General features: G+C 41.1%; 1 protein-coding gene across 6 annotated transcripts in view; it reads right to left on the bottom strand.

The window, feature by feature from the left end:
- STAG1 (stromal antigen 1) overlaps window positions 1-19,347 on the bottom strand; it is a 160,820-nt gene that overhangs the window by 98,289 nt on the left and 43,184 nt on the right. For 4 of the 6 annotated variants that reach the window (XM_052687270.1, XM_052687271.1, XM_052687272.1 and 1 more), the window contains 2 exons: window positions 12,695-12,874; window positions 339-435 (listed from right to left, as the gene is read on the bottom strand). In XM_052687270.1, the coding sequence (XP_052543230.1) occupies window positions 339-435; window positions 12,695-12,874 (277 nt within the window). The remainder of the gene's footprint in view (window positions 1-338; window positions 436-12,694; window positions 12,875-19,347) is intronic. The other 2 variants (XM_052687274.1, XM_052687275.1) reach the window with 1 other exon arrangement.

Raw genomic sequence — 19,347 nt, 5'->3', positions numbered from 1 at the left:
TCTTTTAATAAAAAAATTAGGGAGGAAGAGAAAGGGGAAGTAAAGATACGCCTACCTTGATTAACAGATCTTTGGTCTCCTTTTGCTGACGAGCAGAGTGTCTCTGTGAGGATTTGTACACTTTAGGATGATGACAGGAAAGTGAGAAAAAGAAAGGGTACGCCCTTGACAAACAAGCTTTAATAAAATTACTCCTGAATGCAGACAATATTTCTGTATAAACCATGCACACACGGAATACCTCCACACACCTCCCACAACAGAATCAGCATTTTCACTAAGACAACTTGTATGGCTGTCAGATTTATTCTATACAACTTGTTCCCAACGTTCTGTACCTCGACATCCTGAACACTGGATAAAGAAGTTGATTAAATCCAGAAGTGCTATGTCCCTGTCTTGTTTATATGATTCAATCCAGTCGTCCACCACAGACTGTCAAGAAAAAAAGAATACTGATCAGACACTCTCAAAAAAAACATTTTATTAAAGGCAAAGTATTTATTCTTTTCAGAATCTAATTTCATAACTGAGAATTTATTTTACATAATTACATGTGTATACAAATGCAGAAATCTGTACACCTTCTCTCAGGGTGGAGACAGAACAAATATTGTTAGAGAGCAGAACCATATGCACTGTTTTCCATAGTATAATCACATAAAACACAGGTTCAAATTCAGATTACTTTAATTCCTGAAAATTCTACTTGCAGTATTTATCCAGTTTCACACTTGCATTAAAAAAACAAAGACTATGATTACATACAGAGTGACCAACATACATGCCCAGGAAACTAATGAGCAGAAGTCATTTGGGGATAAAAAAAAATGAATTTACACTGCATAATGAACATGTCAATATTTATAGAGGTCTAAATACTGCATCAATCATTCAGAAACACTGTAGGTAGCTCAAGAAGGCAGAATGAAATGAGTATTTTGTAAACAAATCCCATATACAGAAGATGCTTTTATACTGTTTGGAAGTCATTAAGCCACCTGAGTCTCAGTATACGAAGCAGAGTCAGTTTCAAACCATGCTCAGAACTGTATTTAGTCAGATGTCTTTATCATCACTGATCAGCAGGCACAGCACGCGGCCATTGCTATGAATCATAGCAGGGGAGAGGACAGAAAGCACACAGGTGTCGAGGTTTGTATTTGTCATGCATTAATCTCTGGGGACACAGAACGTGCTTCAGTGGCTTGATGAAAACATCCAATAAATGAATTTTGCCAGTCAACATAAAAGCGCCATCACATCACTGGAAAGGGCCAACAGCAGTTACACACCAGCTGAAATGAATGCAGAAACACATGATGAATGGCAAAGCCCATAGGTGCCTCCCTGACACTTTGCCTACAGTTCTGACTGCAGAACTATCAATGCTGGGGAGACCCATGATTTTTAAACCTCCCAAAGTCACTAAAATGAAGCAACGAGGAAGAACCAAAGAAACCAACTGTGGAAATAATTTTAAAACTACAGTAAAAAAGCAAGAGGGTTGTGTGGGTTGCTGAGGTCTTTAGCAATGCACGAACGACTTCCTTCCATGTCACTGATACACAGTATTATCAGAGCTCTCCATTCTGACTTCCTCAGTAACACGAGCAGGACTGTCGTGAATTGTACGTGCTTCATGTCACTATGATGTCATGTTTTACTCATTTCATTAGGAGAAAAAAAATCCTTACTGCTTCGTACATGAGACAGCACTCACCAGGAGAAGCATGATGAGGCTTTTGGAGCATATCTGACAAATGGATTCTTGTATTTTGAAGTTTGGGTTTATAATGCTTTTCTTTCTATGTATTTGCAAGAACAGCATCTGCAAAATTAGCCAATATGCTCCATCTTTAACACAAATCACTATGCTTGTTCTTAACCCAAGTCAGGATGAGACTATCCACAGTTATTCAACAACCAGCATAAATCCATACACATCCCAATTGCCAGGAAACAGTTTTTGGAGGTTTTGCCTACCAACACACTCACACACATGCACAGTAGAAGCACTGTCTGCTCCTCAAAAGGAAACAAAAAAGGAAGACTTGGCTCAAATTAACCTAGTTGAGAAAACACACAGCAAAACCATTCAGAATGTTTCACCATTATTTCAGCACGAATGTAGACCTGTTCCTCTTAGTACCAATCACCTGCAGAATTCTCCCAGCCCATAAAACCAAATATAGCCAAGTGTGAAATTTTTTTACTAAGCCAAATATTGACCAAGCTTAATGCCCAGCCTGCTGGTGTACAAACAAAACATTTGTTTGAGCAGCTTTATTAGTGTGACTATCAGAACAACACGTAATTGCCAGCTTAAAAAACAGCAGCTGGGCCGAGTCAGCCCACAGCTTCTGGCCCAACAGGTCTCACCCTGTTGTGTAACAGCTCACTGATACTTCCAGTCACCCTCCCAGACCCTTAATCTACACCTCAGAAGTTTCCTGGTCTATGAATATTGTTCCACACACTTCATTTCTATTGTAAAGAATGTGTCTGGGAACCAGAAAACTTCACCATCATTTGGTTGCAGTGTATCTCAACAGTCAATTATTCATCACAAAAAAAAAAAGAAAGAAAAAAAAAAGAGTAACTTGTGTTTTAAATTTGCCAGGGGCAAGTTCTACTCAATGCCACCTAATTCTTACAGAAGAGAACACAAACCTCCAGCCCAATTTACATCATTTACATTTCCATCACATTCTGCACTTGCCAGCTCTCGGGCAGCAGCACCCCACGCAGTGCTGCTGTGACTTACACAGAAGCACTTCCATATTTCAACCTTTGCTCTTAACATACTCTGAAGTTTACCATCTTTCTTTTTCAGCTTGGGAAATCTCAGGTGATTTTGATGCGTTAGCATCTAGTTCTCAGCCAGTGATTGTGCACCATCCCAGCCCAATGTCACTAAAGCCTTCCCTGCAGAAGCAAGGCTGACCTGAAAGATTCCTTTCCAACTTCAGTTTTGCTCCTGGTTGTCGCTATGACATTCTGCCCCTTCAGCTATAGCACTGCAAGTGCTTCTGCACCATGCTATAAATTACATCAGTGAACCCATCTGCCTTAAAGAGGGAGACTCAGAGGAAGATTTTCCTGTTTTGATTCTACTTATTTCAAGCAAATTTTTTGTTTGTAAAAAGTTCCTCAAAATTGTAGCATCAGTTCAATTCAATGACCTTCTGCTTTTTTTCTTTTCTTTTTTCTTTTTGATCTTTTCATGTAACTGCAATTAGTGAGGGACAAGCTATGGCCTTGAGCACTAAGCACCCACTGCATCCTCACGAGCACAGTACTTGCTGTGCTAAACTGAGAACCACAATGCAATTCCAAGAAGAACAAACAGAAGATCTCAAGTCCTGCGGACCATACAAGAAGCTCTGCAGAGTCTGTAGCACCAGCAGCAGACAGAGAACAGTAAAATCAGAAGTAATGCGTAGAGCAGGGACAGCAGGCAAAGACTGCTTCCTGTACCACCTTGCAGAAGACTGACAGAACTGAGCTAAAATTTCTAATATTTGGGTACAAATTGCCTCACCTTACTTTATGTGCCAGTCAGTCCTAAACTCAACAGTGTATATATACATATATAAATATATATTCATTGTGCAACGGTTGCTCTGAAAGCAATGCCTCCTATTTTATGAGGTTGGCCCGTGACACCACAGTTGGGTGTTGGTGGGAGGCAGCAGAGGTTGAACCTTCCACTAACATTCTGTTACCATGTATTGTTACAATATTCTTGTTGCCATGTGGCAGATGGCAGCGAGGGGCAGTCTGACAGGTGCTGCCTGACATGGAGGTGCAGATGAAGCAAAGATGTGTCACTGAATTCCTCCATGTGAAAAAAGAGAACACAGCGATGTTAACTGACTTGCTGAACATTTCTGGAGAACAACAGTGGATGCAGCACAGTGAAGGGTGGGTGGTGCTCTTCAGCAGTGGCAACAACTGTCAACTGCTGGTACAGATTATTGTGAGTGCAGCAGGGTCTTGTCCATTGCTGGCAAAAATGCATAGCTGATGGTGGTGCTTGTGTTGAAAAAGAGTGTTTTGTAGCCAAGAATTCGCTCCATCAGATGGTGGTATGGTTCTCACTGTTGTAGTTTCCATGGGGAAAACTACAGAGGCATTACTTTTGGAGCAATCTACAGACTTACATGTATATCTGTATCAATATTCGGTAGAATCTATGATGTAATTCATCTGTCCAGAACAGGAACGCACTGTGAGGCAAGACAACTCCTGCTAAAGGCTGCTCACGGTGACACCAAGCAGTGCCCTGCTGGCTGCCTGGGGAGATGGGGGTGACAAAGAGGCCCCTCAGCCCTTGGCACCAGTGCACAGCTACACAAACTGTGCTCGCTAATCCTGGAACCCTGGAGGAGGGCAAGTATTTCCAATGTATCAAAATGGAAGTAACACCTGTAGATCTACGTAATTCAACCCCTCATGGACATTAGGCATGCTTATTGGTAGGGTTTTTTTTTTAGAGATTACAGTTGAAGGCAACAGGAGATAATGAAGCCAGTCTACATATGCTACAACAGTTGGAACCGAAGCAAACTGTTAACTTTTGATGTAACAGAAAGGAGCTATAAGCCAGAAAACATTAGGATGAAAATAAGAAAAGGATACATATCACACCCAAAACAGAGACAAATACCAACTGAACCAAGAAAAGACAGCAGTAATCCAAAAACCACAAAAAGAGGTGTGGTTTCTCAAACAGAGAAGAAGAGATCGGGCAGGCAATAATGTAGCAATGGGTGCAACAACGAATCGCTGCCAGAAAAGGAATTTTTTTTGCTAAACATGCACAGAGGGAAAAACAAGGACTTCTTGCTGACAATCCACAGATTAAATCCAACCCTTCCAAATCAACTGATCTTGTTACTACTCCCATTCCAGCAATCCCACTTTCAAGAGTATCTCAGACATAAGCAAGCAACAAACTACATTAATAATTCTCACAGCAACAACTCATTTCCTGGCCCTTTCCCTGTCGCCTCCCCTACACACAGCACTGATGTTGCAGCGAAGGCACCGGGGGAGGAAAGGCTCAGAGAGCTCTTTGGAGAAGAGGCAGCTGCAAGTCAGCTCCATCCAGCAGAATTCACCCCAAATCTTGTTGCCTGCTTCAGCAGAACACTTAGGAAAGGTGGCACAAACAGACTGCGTGAGTTGTGCTGCTGGTACCCATCTGCTGCCAGGCGTTGTTACTTTCAGATGTAGTAGAGAGTGTTGGTCTACCATATGGAAAATAACACTTAAGAAGCTAAACACAGCATTCCTGGGAAGCTTGAGATCTACAGTACAAGTTCTCCAGGTGCAGGAAACCAATGCTTTCGAGATCACCAAATGCAAAGAATGCACAGAACAAGGAAAAGGCCCTTGACAGCATTACGATGGACAACAAATGAGAAAGTGCATGAAAAACTCTTTAGCTTCTCATTTTCCTTTCCGGATTGGAGCAAGCAATTACTCCAATAATACCATATGACGTCTTCTAGTTCTCTGCCCTAAGAAAGCAGCCATATGTGCACACACAGATGCATACACACCTCCCTATATCGAGGCTACAGACAGACACAGACATGCACCCAGATGCACCACATCTGAGTCAGTTGCTGGGATGGCTTTGTGCTACAGAAATGAATTTTTTCCAGTATTTTTTAAATTTTAAAATGTTTCCATTCTTATGAGAATTGAATGCAGACTCAAGATCTTCTGCAAATAACAGTTGATATATTAAGAATAAGGGGTCAAAACAGAGATTTTAAAAATTTCATAGCTGCTTTTCAGAGAATCTCACAGATAACTGCTTCAAAACCTGCCACACAGCACTGCTGGAAGACAAAATTTAACAAGGCTGGTAAGCTGAAAATTAGGAGCTTGAAGAAAGTTAAGGAAGCAACAAAACAGATCTGAGTCAGTAACTTAAAATCAATTATGGAATCTTTACAGATGCACTGACCTTCACACCTCAAAGTCTGCTGAAAGATACATCAGAACGCTTCTGATTCCTGAGAGGAACAACAGGTTCAAACGCCAGTAAAAGCAAAAGTCTGAGGCAGTGAACAAAAAAAATGAAGCTCATTATCTTATTACCTCCTGGAGGCTTTTCAGCTATGAATCAATTTCATATTCCTACAGTGGAAGAACATTACAGCACTCAGAAGCATCACATGCTGGAGGAACCATAGGGACTAACTGCTGGTGATACTTGGCTAGCTCATGTAAATTAGCACAGTCTCTCTAAATATTAATGAAAGTTCATTTCATAAAGCTATTTCACAATTTAAATTGAGCAACAATTTGGCAGCAGTGCTACCAATAGAAAGTAAATACTATATCCAAAGGGGATGTTCAAGTGAAAGATGTGAGCCTGCTGTGCACTAAGGCAGAGCAGTGATTAGGAACACTGAAATCATTTGCCTTTTCTTACATGTGACTGTGGACGTGCCTCCCTCACACTGGACACAAAGGACAAAATACGACTGGAGATGGTGCACGGTGTGTTTGTATTGAAGGCACAGAAAATAAACCGAAAGCATAAAATGCGGCTTACAGTGAGGTCTTCTGCCAATGAATTGTTAATCACATGAAATTCAACGCTTACTGAAACAGAAAGCACAGGAACGTTATGATTTCAGTTATCTGTATAAAGAACAGCCTCAAGAAAAGAGAAAAGCTAGGAAACACCTTTAACAGGTGGTGAGAATAACAGTGAAAATAAGAATACAGGGAAGAAACTGAAGTACAAAAGACCCGTAAGTGTTCTGTGTAAAGTTCTTCAAGTAACCCTACCTCTCTTTTTTCTTTTCTTCTTTTCTTTTTAATAATGGAAGTATTTAGGGTCAAATTTTGTGAAGACTGAGGTCACTGCACAGTTACCAAGGAGAAGGCAGCACCTAGCATGTCACAGTACGTGCAATTTAAGGCTTGCGTCAGACTTCCAGATGACTGATTGCATTCCTAATGGCAGACAGGAATATACACCCACAGAAAGAACTAAGGTAAGGTTAATAAAACAGAACTGTAGATCGAAAAGCTGCAATTTATTCTTTTTCCTCTAAAGATGGTTATTTCAAATTAAGAGAGTTCACGCTCTGCTAGCTGCTAGAGAGCATTTTCTAACAAGCCAAAATGATTATTTTAAATCTTACTTTATCACTGATTCTTGTTCTCTATAAGCAAAGACAAGAAAATCTGCTTATGCAGTGCTTATCTATGTAACATTTTTTCCTTGAAGCACAGAGAGTAAAGGAACAAAATCTTAAGACAAAACAAAGGGACTCATGCTCTCCACACAGAGGCACCTGTTTGCTTTTTGTGTATTTCTATGCAGAAAATTGAGTATGAGCTGTCATTAAGTGGGGCAAGCACTCTAACACACGGCATGGAAAAATGTGGTTGGAAATATACCCACTTCTGAAAGAGAAAAATATTTAGTTCCCTAGGAGTATTACAATGGCATGACTCAAGTAGCATTACTCTTATATGCATAATAGGTACTGGAAAAATTATTCTTGCAGATGGATTCAAATGACAGGAGCCAGCAAGGACAAGTATCCTTGCTGCAGCACAGCTACAGCACTCAGAATGGCACCTCCTCACCCCAGCCCTCAGGAAAGAAGGTCAGACTGCAGCAGCCTCATACCAAGCCCATTTTCCACAATGATACAGACTTTGTGCAGCTCATCTCTCACCATTTACGTATTACACGATTTCTAAAGGGCTCTGCCTGTTTAAATTGGACCATTCATGGGCACAAATGGTTCTGATGGCTGTGCATGAGATCTGAAAATCACTAGAGGAGCACAGAAACAAAATCAGTTATTCCAATACGAGAGTCATTAAAAACCATGCTTCAATTTCTTTTGCTAATGTCATTTGGAAAAGTTCACATATCAGCTCAGATACTCTAAAAAAGGCTGACTTTGCAGAGAGCAAAAAATTAATCTGGCTTTAACCACAGTGGGCATTCTCAGGTCTTTGCACACTGCACTGTAAGCTCACCTTAGTTGCAAAATCATCAACTGTGAATTACACAAGGAAAAGAAGTACTGTATGACTGCAGAAAAAAGTTATTTGCTATTAAGGGATGCATCTTCACTTAACTGATGTTTAATTTGGCAGCTAAACTGTTGCTAGCACAGCAAGCATGACAGCATGTACCTGGTTCAGATTCTTCCCTTTAAACCAGCAGCATATATCTAAAGCAAACCAAGATGAGGTTGCAGAAAAATCCATCTAGCAGAATCAAAACTAAATACTATTTAAAATGGCAATAATAGTTGTAGCCATTTTATTCTGTGAACTTTAGAGAACATCTGCTTAAAACTCCTTAGGAGTTTCTGAGGCTGTTTGGTAAAATACCAGGTCATTATCCCAGGCCATTATCCATTCTTCAAGAGAACACAGCACTGCTACAATACAGCAAAAGACTAACAAACCATGCTTTCAACACAAAGAACAGGAATAATACTTAGCATCCTAAAGTTTGTATGCTGTTAAATCTTATGGAAAACCTTGACTTCCTGAAATAGTCATGGTAGATGCAGAGACACTACGCACTGAAGAGGACTTCTGGTAGAATTCAGGGAGAAAAAAGCCATTAAGGCTACTGTAAACACAGAAAGGACATTCATTCTGAGCTGCAAACAGTCTGAGGTAGGGAGAATTCCCAAAATATGTTTCGATGTCTAATCATCCTTTCTTATTTGCCTTTGCCAGTGACAGGATATTGGACTTATGAGATGATCCAGCCAGTGCTAGAATGTTTATGTTTTTAAGCTCAAGTAACGAGGTATGTATGCAGAACACAACTCCTGAATCAGGTAGATATGATCGTGGCTATACAACCATTTTAACCCAGAATAATTCTGAGCTGCTGCCAGAGATGAGCTGAATCAGAGCTGATCCAGCTGAGAAATATCCATCCCAGTGCCACGTATCTACCTGTGTGTGACTACCAAATACACCAGAAAAGTGTAAAATACAGCAGCTGTGGGTGGGAGAGAAGGTGGGACAGATCTGATCCATAGCAGCCTCAGCATATGAAAATGGAAGCGGGCAGACAACAACTGCTCTTAACTAGAGCCACTGAGAGGTCTAAGGATCACAGAGATTACACTGCATAATAATTATGCAATTAAAATAACTGTGTGACTAGATTTCAGGGAGTGGAGAAGAAAGCAAAGCAAAGCTTCATCTGGATGCTGAATGTGCTGGGAAGCAGCTGGTAATGCTGCACAGGCTCTGGCACTGGCCCTGCCGTAAGCACAGAGCTAGCAGCACCATGACAATTCCATTTCAACATACTAAAATACCTTGGGATACAAAGCCTAAAACATACACACAGTGGCACACAATGGAGATGTTTTACTCTGAACCATCACTACTCAACACCAACATATAAGCAGGGGGCTCAAATATTTCAAATATCAACATTAGCCTGATGTTTGCAGTTCACTCCAGATAAGGGTAAGTGGCAGTGCACACAATATGATCTCAGCACAGATCTGTTTATGTTTTGCTACCAAATGCCCTGTTTGATTACTGCTGACTATCTCTGGTTTTCTGAGAGAGGCACAGATCTCCTCTGTACACATGAAAGCAAAATGCCTCCACACCTGGGTTGACCAACACAGAAGCATAAACTTCATTACTGCTAACTGGACATAACTGACCCATAAGAAATGTTCAGCTTGCAGTCTAAACAACACGTGAGATGAGCACATGCTCAGCACTGGCTTCATGCTGGGTCAGAGAGCAGTGCAGAAGTGCCCAGGAAATCTTCAGCCACAGGTCAGCCTGCACAGTGGGGCTCAGCTGTGCTGCTGGTGGGCATTAATCCACCCCTTCACTCCCACCAGTGGGAGCTCAGACAGTTTAACATAAGAAATGATGAGGCGGCCTTTTCGGCCTACAGAATTTAAGGGTGGGGAAATATAGTGGATATATCTGCCCCCAGCATTCAAGGTAAAGAAAAGAGCCAAATGATAAAAAGCAGGAAAGTGTCATATTTGCATAAGAAAGAAAAACGTGTGCATAAACAGCTCTAGGAACAGTTTTACTGGATCAAAGCAATGTACCATCAGAAAGCAGTAAGGTCATACTGCACTGCATACAAAGAGAATTGCCAGCTTCTGAAGCAATTAATGATACCAGGCCTAAAAACCAAAACCAATACCAGCAACCCAGTACCAGGCTAGCGTGGGTATCAAATCCATTCACAGAGTTCAAATGAGAATGTGATGGATGGATATAGCTAACACTTCATGAAAGAGGCAAAGATCCATTGGCCAAGAGCACCTCTGAAGTGGTACGCGCTTGGAAAACAAAATATTAACACAACTTTGCTTCCCTGGAAGAACCAAAGGGCAGTAAGCTTGCAATGAGGACCAAAACAGAGGAAAAAAATCAAGTGGAACTGCATACAACTCCTCAGCTAGACTTCCAGGAGCTGCCAATACTAAGCCAGAAAAATCTACCAAGTAAAATACATCCTGAGAGCAAACAGCTGGAGCAGACAGATCAGAAATGAAAGCACACGAAGTAAAATTCCCATGTAATTTGAAACTATATTAATTGATTTTTTTCTGTTTTCCATTGCTGGAAGCAAAGCTAAGAGCACTACAATAAAGGCAGGCTCATATTACAGAAAAATAATTAAATAGCAGTAAATAATAGGCTCTGACAAATGCAAATTCATGTCATTTCTCTGACAATTGACAATACTGACAAATTGCTAAAAAATCCACAACTAAAACCTGCATCAAAACTGTGAGCTAAAAAAAAAAAAGCTGAGCATTCCTCATTGTTTCATAAAATCCCTCAATTATTACCTTTGTTTCACGTGGCATTATTATCCAGGAACTCCAAGTAAAAATAATCTAATCCCATCATAATTGCATCCTCTCCCCCACTGTAGCATTTGGTATTATTATTATTTTTGGATTTTTTTTAATCAATAGCAAATTTGGGAAGGGACACAAGTGACACACTCTTGAAATCAGCATCAGAGTTCCTGACGCTGCCCTGAAGCGTGGGGCATCGGTGCTCTGTGCCTTCAGACAAACCTGCCTACTCCTCTGCTTTTTGTTCACTCATAGGAACAGCTTCAGATGCTCCACCTACTCCTTTCTCATGCGTATCAGACACAGGCTGAGCATGTTGTAAGCACATGAGCACATGCACATAAACACACCCCTCGTATATTTTTACACAACCATTACATTTCTCAAAACAGTTCCTTTGTATTTGAATTCCAAAGGGTGATTTCTTTCTAGAATTTAATTTGAGGAAGACTTCTTTGAAATAGAGAAAACGTATCAGGCAGTCCCACACACACAGAGTCATCAAACATCAAAGCAGTCGCTCACTACTTCTCGTTTGGCTCCTGCAAATATCAGTAACTGTAAGACAAACACACTACGTAAAGCAGAATGTATGTTCAGTACTGCAGTAAAACCAGAAAATAGACTCCAGATGTTTCCTCAAATCTTGCCAAAAACAAAATTTGAAAAAGCATTGAAATCCAAGCGAGTTGGAAGCCTCAATGTAAAACTTGTAGGAAGGAGGGGCACACAGAACCTGTAGTTTTGTTAGGAGTAAATTTGTTCTGTCTTCACCTACTAGACAAGGGACGATCCTGTGTAACAGGAACAACATTCTACAGATTTGAAATCCAGAGAAAACATTCCATAGCTTTCATGCATGTGGAAGGCTAAACATAATGACTGTGATTCTGAGCCTCACTTTCCTAATTTACAGTTTCTCTCACAAAATCAAAACGCACCAACTGATATTGATGTCGCATGGGACCCATTTTGTTGAAATGCAAAATAAAGGAGGTCTTCTTACACAACCCTTCAGCAGTAACTGCTATTGGCTTTTAACAGCAATGGGTTATCAGTATTCTGGGCCCACCATTCCTCCTTTGCATGCCAAAAAGAAATAGCTGAAGCACAGCAAGTTACTGCAACCATACAAACACAAAACAATCACCTATAGAGGTTCTTCAGATGGGCCTCATCTAGGCTAATAAATAACTTTAAGACCTCAAATCAAAACATAGAGACCTACGAAACTTTTCTGGAGGCATTTCAAAAGAGCTGCCTTAGATATTCATCTTGGAGTAAAAAAATTGCCTTCAGGGTGCGTCAATCTTTGCTCCTCAGTTAGAGAGGAAGTGGAGGCAACTAGCTTAGCTCTATTCTGTAGTTCTGGTGGAGACAGCAAGAGGGATGCAAGTACTCAAAAGCGTGCCAGCAGCTATTTGGAAAAAAAAAGCCAAACAGGAAAACAAAAAGCTTTGTATCCACCAGAAGTATCATTTTATACTTTGTCTTCCTGCAAAACATACCACAGGTTATTGTTAAATGGACTGCTTAATAGCAGCATGCATTTTCAGCTCAAAAGCAATCAACAAAATATTTGTGAATTCAACTAACGACTTTCTGAACTGCCACCTGTCTTTCAGAAGCATAACAGCCCCAGCTCCAACACAGCTCACTGCTCCTTATCAGATACTGACTAAGATAATGTTAAACATGAAAGTTTATTGGACCAATACAGCCTATGAAAAAAATCCAAGTGTTTACAAAAGCATGGCTTAGGTCAAACTCCTACAGCCAGGATGCCCTGCAATGTGAAGGTGAAACACAGTTAGGTATTTTACCTGCATGGCACTCTTCCCCAGCTTAACCACCTCAAACAAAGTGACGGGGTCTCCTTCTCCATTCTGCTGAGGGTGGCCATTAGCTCTTCCACGACTTGCTCCTCTGGCTCCAGATTCAGAACGACCTTTGTCTCCTGGAGACTTCCGAGGTTTCTTAGTGGCAGACTGGGCAAAGAAAACCAGCAGAACGAAAAATTTATTATAGCTATGAGATCTGACATCACTCGAAGTATCCTTATACATCACAGATAGATACTACACACACGTGTTCACTCACACGCATAAGTATACACGAACATCACAGAACAAGCCAGGCTAAAACGGATCTCTGGTCTCCAGTCTTATCTCCTGCAAGGTCAAAGCAAAGTCAGCTACGAAATTCAGGGCTTTATTCAGTCAGGAATGTATATTTTCCATCATCAGCAGCTCTTGAGAAATAACCTAAAAGCCGCTGTCAAGCCAAGGAATTCCAAACCACTGAATTCCCAGTTTTTAAGCATCAGTTCACGTCAACATCCATATTAGTCTTAATCAAAACAAACAGACAGTTGACAGCATAACTCAAACTAGATAAATGGCAGCAAATTGCAGACAAGACAGTAGAAGTGTTTTATGCTGGCATACAACGTAAACTTTCAGAATGAGGACTTTTGGAAAACAACAAATAATTCATTACACATATACTTGTCATGTTAACAGTCATTTTCTCTAAGCAGTTATACAACTTTAATGAAAAACAGTGCAATGAAGACACAACACTTCAGCTCCGATAAAATTAAATAATGAAATTTACAGCCGGATTTGGCAGATCATCATCAAAGCCCCTCCTTTCCTGCTTCAGAATTCTGAGTAAAACTTCTTCCCTGTAAACATGAATTGTTTAATAGATTTTTTGAGCTCACAATCAGCTGTTGTAGATCCCATTTGTGATGGGTCACGTAGTGAACTGTTTGAATTTTTCATCTCATGCAAAAAATCAGTTTCTGAGGGGAAAAAAATTAAGATTCCTGCTACAATCTCATGTGCGAATCTTCTCTTTCTCCCTACTGTGAGGCAGGCAAAAGCAAAAACTGCCATCTGCCACAGAACAATGCAGCCTTTTGAGGAATACTGTTATAGAAAACAACATGCAAGCAACTCTAAAATTGTACTGAGGACAATACTGTCACAGTACCATTTACCTTGAATATACAGGCACCCAGTTTCCAGTAAAGCTTTTAGTAAAGAGCATGAAGTCAGCGTTTTTAGTTGCATCTTGCAGGATGAAAGGAAAGGAATCTCATTTCTGGAATAGAGCTGGTAGAAGACAGAGCTGTAGGCTAACCTTCTCCTTAAAAAGGGATCACCACTGGTGGGGACAGAGAGAAAAGGGCGAGGAATAGTGCAACTGCTTCTTGTCAACAGTCAGTTAAGGCCTTGCATACAAATGCAAGCTTAAAATAACGGCAGAATATCTATGAAAAACTTATTCTCTGCATTTGTGATTAGAAGAATAAGAGTTCTCTCCCAATTATTATTTTTTTTGCAAAGTTTCCTTTATCAACAAGAAAGCTATAAATACACTTAATGTTTGAGATCTACCAAGCTCTGAAGAAACACACTACCACTGTTTAATAAGAGTGAAGAAGTAAAAGTAGTTTGGTTCAGGTACCGATTAGATGATCTGAAGAAATGCTTTATGAAAGTGGCAAGGCCCTGGCACAGATTGCTGAGGGTGGTGGATGCCCCATCCCTGCAGGTGTTCAAGGCTCAGTTGGATGGAGACCAGGCAACCTGACCCAGTGGGAGTTGTCTCTGCTCATGGCAGGGGTTTGGAACTGGCTGGTCCTTAAGGACCCTTCCAAACTAAAACACTCTATGATTCCATTCCAGAATGTACAATCCACATGCTTACTCAATCTGGGTGACAGAAAGCCATAAGCATATGATCTAGCTAGAAGTACTGCTAAAAGAAAGCAGGAAGGCAAGTTGATGCCCTCCACAGATGCTAACATAAGCCAGAACATGGCCCCTCTATACTCAGCTCCTCTCAACATGAAATTCAAAAGGGTGATGTTAAATCCTGCAAGGACTAAGGGAAAACAGTAGGAGATGGATGTGAAATGCACACATCAGGAATGTGAAGCACAGGTAGTCCTGCATCTCAAAAGAGAGACATGCTTTCACAGGTTAGGGCGGGCCTTCAGCTCAACCCAAAAAACAAAGTCCTCAAATGCCATCAAGAGCTTCCACACAGCACCAGCCCCCACCAAGGATGAGTCGGGCTCCAGTAAACCTGGGTACCTCTTACAAGCATAACGTGACATTTCTTGAGATCTGACAGAAGTAAATTCGTGCCAAGTCCACTCTCCTCAGGATCCACCAAACAATCATCAAGATACAGGAAAAAGATTCCTGTGCTTCCTAATGGGAGCAACAACAGCAGTTACTGTGTGCCCCATCTCACCTACTGTTTCAGCACGTTGAGATGCCCGAAATTGCTGCTTTCTACCTAAAGCCCCTTAACTTGACAGTCACCTGTGGTGGTTTGCCTGTTTTTCATTTTAAGCATCAGTCTGTCAGAATCCTGAAGTGGCTTCGTTTTCTAGGCTCAAAAAGATTGACTTTTCTTCTGTTAATGAGAGGGATCCCTGAATAGGGAATAGGAATCCCTGAATATGGAAAAGGCAAGCCGGATGGCTGCTCTGTATCTAAATACATTTGTAATCCTCCTTAGTGCAGGTATCTACAGCAGAGACAAAGCAGGACGCTGATGATGTGAGCCAGGGCATCCAGAGGGAGAGACAAAGAAGTAGTGCAAGGAAAGGAAGCTTGAGGCTTAACCTCACAAAGGCGCTGCATGGGGGCACGAGGCTGCAACAGCCAAAGCTGTGCTTTCACTCTGAGACCCGGGTGCATGGAGTCAGACTGGTGGGAAGGCCAGAACAGTGTGCTGTCTGAGATGGGAACTGGGGTCACCCCAACAAGACCAAAGAGAGACTTCTCTAACTTTTTCTTTTCTAAACTATTCCAAAAACAATTCTAAGCTCAACCTATACACAAAATACTTTACCCTGTTACGCCATTATTCCACAGAAGTAATCTCTAGACATGAGTTTCATTCTCACAGAATTCAGTAGAAGTGACTCTGCTCACGTTCAAAATCAGAAAAGTGTTCTGACAAATGCAGTCACAGACATCAGCCTCAAATACACGAAAGCCTCCAAAGTACAGTCATATGAAAACAGAAGTTATTACTTACTCTTTTGGATTTGTCCATTAGGCTAAACTAGCAGCAAATAGGGCTGAGAATTAAACCATGTAAGCATTACGAAATGTAGGAATTCCAGAACATGCCAGAAAAACTCTGAAATGGTCTTACTACTGACCCCAGGCTCAGCTGTTGCTTTATGGCTTAAACTAAGGGCAAACAAGAAGCAAAATCCTTAACTGTAACTAGACTAACATTGTGAAAATTAAGAATTCTGTAATAAATAAGCTAATGTTTTCCCTTTCGTGTCTTTAAAACGATTCTGAAGGGAAAAAATGTGACTCACACTTGAATGAACAAGTTATAGAGTTAACAAGCAATAGAGTTCACTAAATAGAGCAATAGAGACACTAAATAAAACAAGAAAATAAAACGGCTTGGCATTTTCCATTAATGTTGCCCAAACTGATGGGAAATATTTCAAGAAGAAATAGACACTAGAAGAATTACAGGTCATTAATTCCACTGCCCCCAGTGACAGCCTATATGTGCACTCACACCACAGGTAATTTAAAGTAACATCCCATTTCTCAAGACAGAAGCTTTTTAACCCTCCACCTGAGCAAGACAGAAGAACTTGCCTCTCAAAGGCATCATCGTCTTGAGAAACTTTGCTTAACACTGTTCAGCAAAAGAGTACCTGGTTTGAGCTCTTTCTGAATGAATCCTTATAGAAAGAAGCCTATCTACCTATCTACCTATCTAGCTATCCAGGTGGAAGTTATTGGAGTCGGTCCTTTGAACTTCATCACAGAAACAAACAAGGTGCTCCTATTTGAAAAACCTCATCCTGCAAACAAAGACAAGATACAGGACTGCTAACAGCCGCTTCGCGCACAGCTGCACGACACGCACAAAGACTCAACTCCAGTTTTAAGGGACAGACGTAAAATATCAGGCCAGCAAGCTGAAACGGGGCAGTGATGGATGTCACACTAAAGCATAAATCCACCATTAAATTCTTCCAAGAGGATTTCTGCCTCCTGTCAATTGGGACGCATGTGATTTGGAACTAGGAGGAAAACTCAATTCCCTAAAATATTTATCATCCAGATATGAGACCAATTGAAAATCTCACATATGAAAGCAAATATAAGGTACCGCGGTCTGTCTCCTCCACACCAAAAGAAATAAATACAAAAGTACCTGAAAGCAAAACCATACAGTCTGTGCTGGGAACAAAAGCATCCAAAGTGCTTTGCTTCATCTTACCTTAAAAAGAAACACGAGGAGAGAAGCTGAAGAACAGCATGCAGCAGCCTCCAGGACTATGAGATGAGAAACACACCAGCAGAGATCTCAGAATTGCCACCCCTGGAACAGACTGACTTTTCTTCTTATCCTCCAAACAAGCCAATCTCTACCTACTCCCATTTCAAAATACAATAGCTGAAAACCTTTAAAACACAAACCTCTCTCATTCCCTTAGTCCTCTAAGAGCTGAGGTTTAAGCCGTGCAATTCTGAGATCCTGGGGAGGTAAGGCCAGGTAGGTTAATATAAAGCATGGCAACTGAAATTAAACAACCCTGTAAGACATCTCTGATCCAAGAGAGGAGGCAAAAACAGCGGATAAATGAATAACTGATCTGAGCCTGAGCTCACTAATGTGAAAGCTTCACTGGGGTTTCAAATCCCCTACCTAGAAGAGAGCATCCAATTTCAATAATGCAGCGTACAGAAAAGGCATTTTTTAGCTCAGCAGCTCCAACCAGAGAACTCCTTATACACACAGCACACGATTCACTGAACGTACACCTCGTTGGGTATCTCACACACAGCTCTATGTGAACACACACACCAACACACAGCCACTGACCGGACAGAGTCACCCAACGCAGTCAATGGATCCTAGGCATCTGCTCTACAGCCAGGCTGTTCAGAAGAGCACATGGCCCAAGGGAGGCCTGCCTCAGCCACACCAGTGCTGGGACAGAACATGCTGCAACTCCTGCCAGGTTCACTGCATTCAGTGCAGTCAGATTACTCACCAGATCAATATGATTAATCTCTTCATCAGTCAGTTTGGACTCTACCCAGTACCTCTTTAGAACTGTCTCTAGAGAACTGGGGGAGCAACATGGAAAGCAGCCTTTTCAGAAAGGAAGGCTTCCCCCAAGTATTAAGGCTTTCTAGGAATCGAAAAAATCTGTGTTACCAATGGTAAATTATTTAAATGATCTCTATCACTTACAGAAGTGTCCCAGCTGCAATGAGAAAATGTCTTTCTGGAAAAAGAAGGCTGGAAATAAAACACCAGTCTGTCTTTCTGATAAAATGTGAAATCGATTCTACAACCCCACAGCTAAAATCTTATTAAGGTAAATACGTGTATGGGTTTTTTTGATTGAGTACATTGTGTACACAGCTCTGTAACAGAACAGCACAGAAGAGTAAACTTTCTTTCCAAATACGCTTATGGCAGACGTGCCACCATAGCTGCAATGACCTAAAAGATGTAAGCAAGTCAGCATTTCTGAGAAGAGATTAATTCTTATTAGACCATAATATTTTAGTTAGAGGAGAAAAATACTGAAACAATAAGTATCTTTGGGTACAAAGCCTTTCTTTAAGTCTGTAAGAGAAATGAAAAACAAAACATCTAGATATCAGTTGAGCAGAATAGCTCTAAATACTGTAATCTGTGACACATTTAAGACTAAAGATAGGTGGTAGCTGTGGAGGAACTACAAGTGATGCGAGCAGATGGAGGAGCTGGGGAGCCACACCTCCTGTGTCAGACAATTCAGCTGTGCAATCCAGGCAGGATGGCAGCAGGGATGAGGCCACAGGGAGGAGGAGGAAAGTGAACGTCCAGCGTTTGCAAAACCAATACCTCAATTACTAAGGCCATGATTTTCAATATCAAATAATGTTATAAATTTAAATGCCTGGATCTAGTCTTTCAAAGGAGTTTGCATTTCTCCTTAAAGATATCAGAGACTGTGTGGCTTTCTCCTTTTCAGTCATTTTCTGTAGAAGATGCTTATTTGTTCCTTTCCATTGCTGCAGTACGAACTGTGCAGGCAAGGTGCCATTGTGGATCCAAACACAAACATTTTGTCTCAAGCCATCACAAAAACTCAGAAAATTTGTGGTGAGGGGAAAGCAGTAAAAGTTATTTATCAATTTTAGCCACGATTTCCACAATTTCTCACAGTATTCTTCTATGCAGATCACAGAATCACAGAATTGTATGTAGATTGGGAAGTTGTGATCCAGATGGGCAGACAACAGAATTAGATGGCTGGAGAAATGGCTGAACTCAGAGGACAGGGGTAACATGTCAGTCTCTACTGGCTGTAAGGGTATGAAGGAAGATTACACTGGAATGTGTCTTATTCCACATCTTTATCAGACAGCCAAAGAGGGGAGAAAATGGGTTTCTGTCAGGTGTGCAGACG

This window comes from Tympanuchus pallidicinctus, unplaced genomic scaffold, assembly GCF_026119805.1.
Source record: "Tympanuchus pallidicinctus isolate F22 unplaced genomic scaffold, pur_lepc_1.0 scaffold22, whole genome shotgun sequence".
Classification (NCBI taxonomy): Eukaryota; Metazoa; Chordata; class Aves; order Galliformes; family Phasianidae; genus Tympanuchus; species Tympanuchus pallidicinctus.
Note: the sequence above shows the minus strand (reverse complement) of the source record. Positions and strands in the feature narration are given on the sequence as shown.